Below are 4,553 nucleotides of genomic sequence, written 5' to 3'. Positions count from 1 at the left end.
CTTGGTTTTGGATTATTCTTTTTATTAGTTTTTAATGTTTATTTCTCCTAGGTTCATGATGTTTATTTTTCTTATGTTTTTACATATTTATTCTTTTTGAGTTTTAGATGATTTTTTTTAAATAGTGTTAGATGTTTCTTTTTCAAGTTTTGGATAATTTTTTTCTAAAAATTTTGGATGTATCACTTTGTTAGGTTTTGAATTTTTTAAAATGATCTTGAATATCTCATTTTTGTTAGGTTTTAGAATTTTTTTTGTTACATTTCAGATATTTTTTTATTAGATTTTGAATTTTTTTTATAACGACGTTTTTTTTTTCTTCTTATAGGTTTTGGATTATTTTTTTCACTTATTTTAGATATTTTTTTTCCAAGTTTTCAACCTGTCTTTTTGTTATATATTTTAGATATTTTTATATGCAACTTTTTTTAGAAGATTTGTTTTTAATAGTCTTATATGTTTTTTTCTTTAGTTTTTAGATGTTCTTTTTCAATATTTTTGGATATTCTATTTTGTTTGGTTTTATATTTTTTAATTATTTTGAATTTTTTTTAATTAAATTTTAGATGTTTTTTTGTTACGTTTTAGATATTTTTTTATTAAATTTTAAACATTTTTTACAATAATTTTAAATATTTATTTTATTTTATTAGATATTTTTTTATTTGCTTTCATGTTTTTTATGATAATTTAAATTTATATGTCTTTAAAAAAAATTAAAAGAAATTGCTAATTGGCTGCACCGGCTAACCAGTAAAGTTGTTAAACGCAATCATTAACTTTTAGAGTGCTAATTCGGTCACTATAGCATGCATAGTCTTCAGTAATGACCCCAATATCAAACACCAAAATGACATTTTAGTCAACAAAACTTGGTTTTGCCAACAATCGCGTGTCTTTTTTTTTCTTTTTTCTTTTTTTATTATACAGAGAAACATGCTTTTAAAACTAAACTAAAAGAGGAACACAAACGCTTAGACAGTCCAAAATGAACTAAGCCCATAACTTATATCGATTCATTGGAAAGTATTAGGCAGTTTAGGCACTAAATACACAAGTTATTTTGCACTCAATGTTCAAATTTCTAGTCTCCTCATTGGAATGTTCTATTTCGCAAGCTTCATGCTTAACTTATAGAATAATACCTAGTTTATGCTTAAACAGTTGTCCCCTCTTCTTCCATTCTAAATTTTGATAATTTAAACTTTTCAATTTAAATTCAATAAAATAACATATTAGTTAAACGCCATGTAATTGCCAAAGAAACAAGATTGTTATTCCATCGACATGTTTACAACTCTTTTACATTATCAAAAGCACAGGCAATGCCATAAAAGCACATTTCAAAGTGCCCCATATAACTTCACCACAGACAATACGATCACCACTACATAAAATGGTGATGATCTTTATTGCTACCAAAACACCATAGACATAGAAATAGCTTGTAAAAATGCTATTTATTATTATCATTGTTACTTCTCTTGTTGGGTAAGCAAAACGCACTATACTAGTCTGTTTAGTAGGGCGTGCGGCTACTGAGGTCGCAACGGCTTGGTGACCTGAACCCGCAGTTCTGGGGCAAGTTCCTGAGCTCCCTCTCCATCTGATGCAACTGGCTCCTGTCCTGCTGGAATCTAAAGCTCTGGTTCTGGAGGATCTGTTGAAGTGCCTGGCACATGCACCTTTGGTTATTCTGGAACCGGTTGAGCTCGTTGCAGCACCTTTGCTCTTGGTCTTCGTCAGATTCGCCGGGTCGTCGTCCTCTGGATCCCCGTTGACTGTACGGGTACTCGTCTTGCTCTTGCTCTTGCTCTTGCTCTTGCCTTATGTGTTCCTCACAGGGACTCAGGTTTGCCCTCTGCAACTGCCTCTGGCACTGGTCATCCCCTCTGCTCGGTGCGTCCCATCTCGACCCTCTGGACCCTCGATCGGGATCCCATCTTGTCGCGGAGGCTACGACAAGAAGGGCGCCCAGGAGGACTACTAGGATGCTGAGCTTGACCATTATTGAAGAATATGATGATTGAGATGTGTGTGTGTTTTTTGGAATGTGAGTTGGGTGTTGAAGGTGCATGGTGGTATTTATAGGATAAATGTGATATTGCATGTGTGGTACGTGGAAGGGGAAAGAGGGTTGGGTGGCTAACTTTGCTTCATTTATTGCTTTTATGCTTCCACGTCTCACTGCTCGTTCATGCGTTTTTGTTTGGTTATTACTACACATGCCAGCAGCAGGCTTCAATTCGCCGCATTTTGTTGGTGAATAATCGTTCAGATGTATGACTTTTATGATGGGACTTTGTTAGGGCGTTTTTTATTTTTAATATTGGGAGAGAAGTGGTGTATAACAATGATAGGGGGGGTTCATGGTGCATGACCAGAGTGTGACGGCTAGGATCGTAGAAATCGGACGGTCCGTTTTGAGTTGATGTAATCGGACGGTCCGATTTTTTGCTGGAAAGGTACGCAAATCGGACGGTCCGATTTGCGCCCCCAGCCACGTGTCGCGCATGCACGTTGGTCCGAATGTGGAGACCAAATCCCAACCACGGAGGAGCCTTAAGCCAGTTTCAGTTTCCCTTTCCCTTTTCCATTTCACTTTCACTTTGTGCCAATTCACTTCTCCTATATATCCCACCCCCAGCCACGGTGAAAAACTCCATTGTTGAAGGTTTGAGTTCCAAAAGATGCCTAAAAGAAGAAAAATAAAAGATGTGAATCGTCCAGAACTCCATATTGCTAATTATCTTGATCATCTTAATTATGTAAGTTTTCAATCCAAAATTTTTTATTTTAGTTAAAATAATATTTATAATGTTAGTGAGGAATTAGTAGAGTAATAATATTTAGATATTTGAGTTCAATCAAAATAATATTAGAAATTATTGGGTATTAATATTGTTCAGATATTACATTATAATAATAAATTAATTATTGTTATTAATAGAATAATTGCAATAATAATATTATTAATAATAATACGGTTATTATAAAATTTTTTGAATGTCTGATAAATAAATAGAATAAGTAATATTAATATTAATAATTGTTATTACTACAATGCTTAATGTAATAATAATAATAATAATTATTATTATTATTGCTAGTAGCGTTTAATTTGATTTAACTTTCAGTAGAATAGAATACATATAGTAGTGCAATGTGTGTGCTGTTAAGTGTGAATATAGATATGTGAAGTAGTTTTAATTGTTAGTAATAAATAATTTTTTTGTACTTATTTAATATTGTATTAGTAGTAGTCGTTATTTGAATAGAATAGAATACATATAGTAGAATAGAATAGTTTTAATTAGTTTTAATGGTTAGTAATTGATTTATTATTGTATGTTTGCTCTTAGAATAGAATAAAATTAGAGTAGTTAGTTATTTGGATATTAGTAGATAATATAATATAATAGTTATTTGTATAAAGTATTGTATTGTATTGTTGTTATTAATATATTTATTGATTGTTATGTGTGGCTGATTATTTGATAATGAGAATTCGATTCTTTTAAGTTTAATTTGTTAATTTATTAATATTATTGTTTTTGTTTAGGGATCTAGAATGTTGCAATGTGACCACTACATGCCGCCGGATCGGTACAATTCAATAGCGGAGGGGTTTTTACGGGACACCGGTTTTTATTATGTTTCACAGATTGGAGTTGTCCAATGTCAGGCGGCATTGGTTAATGCTCTGATTGAGAGATGGCGCCCCGAGACTCACAGCTTCCATTTTCCGGTTGGTGAGTGTGCTGTGACACTGGAGGATGTGGCGTTAATTTATGGTCTTCCGACGAATGGTTTGCCAGTTACGGGACCGACACTGAGTAGTTATGAGGCGTTAGAGGCTGAATGCTTGGATCAGTTTGGTGTTGCACCTAGGCAGGCAGACTGTAGGGGAAGTTTCATCAAGTTGACGTGGTTTCGAGCATTGAAGGATCGGTTAGTGTTGGTTGATGATATCCAGATTCAGAGGTACGTGAAGTGCCACATAATGTTATTGTTTGGAACCGTTCTGTTTGGAGATAAGTCTGGAGCAGGGGTGCACTGGAAGTTTCTCCCATTACTCCGTAACTTTGCCGGGATAATACAGTACAGTTGGGGTTCGGCATGCCTGGCACACCTGTACAGAGCTTTGTGTAGGGCAACTCGTGTCGACTGTAAGGAGATTGATGGTCCGTTGACACTCTTGCTTGCCTGGGCAAACAGTCCGGTCCGGTCGAACCAACCAACCCTGTCCCAGTGTCTGCCCCGGTAGTACCGGCCGAGCCAGTTTGCTCCAATCACCGATTTGACTGTATTAAACGTTAAACAATTACTAATTACATGCTATATTTTGCCTATTTACCCTTATCTTAAGTATTTGTCCTAAACAAATAACCCATGCACAAATCATACTATCACAAATCTTAACTTAAATTAACGACGCACCTGCATTTAAATATTGAGGATACTCCGGTGCATGCATGGCATCCAAATCCAATGACCGCATGAAACTTGGCTCCACAAACGGCTGCTGATTTGCTAGTGCATTTGCCACGTCC

At 34.9% G+C, this 4,553-nt stretch overlaps 2 protein-coding genes across 2 annotated transcripts; one reads left to right on the top strand and one right to left on the bottom strand.

Moving 5' to 3' along the window:
- Positions 1–1,519: 1,519 nt before the first annotated feature.
- Positions 1,520–2,008, bottom strand: LOC130943726 (conglutin-like). The gene has a single exon (XM_057871727.1). The coding sequence runs from the start codon at positions 2,006–2,008 to the stop codon at positions 1,520–1,522; it is 489 nt and encodes a 162-aa protein (XP_057727710.1).
- A 1,584-nt stretch (positions 2,009–3,592) lies between these two features.
- On the top strand, positions 3,593–4,267 carry LOC130945913 (serine/threonine-protein phosphatase 7 long form homolog). Its single transcript, XM_057874603.1, has one exon. It carries the CDS (start codon positions 3,593–3,595, stop codon positions 4,265–4,267), a length of 675 nt encoding a protein of 224 aa, XP_057730586.1.
- Positions 4,268–4,553: the final 286 nt, after the last annotated feature.

Source organism: Arachis stenosperma, chromosome 8, assembly GCF_014773155.1.
Source record: "Arachis stenosperma cultivar V10309 chromosome 8, arast.V10309.gnm1.PFL2, whole genome shotgun sequence".
Lineage (NCBI taxonomy): Eukaryota > Viridiplantae > Streptophyta > Magnoliopsida > Fabales > Fabaceae > Arachis > Arachis stenosperma.
Note: the sequence above shows the minus strand (reverse complement) of the source record. Positions and strands in the feature narration are given on the sequence as shown.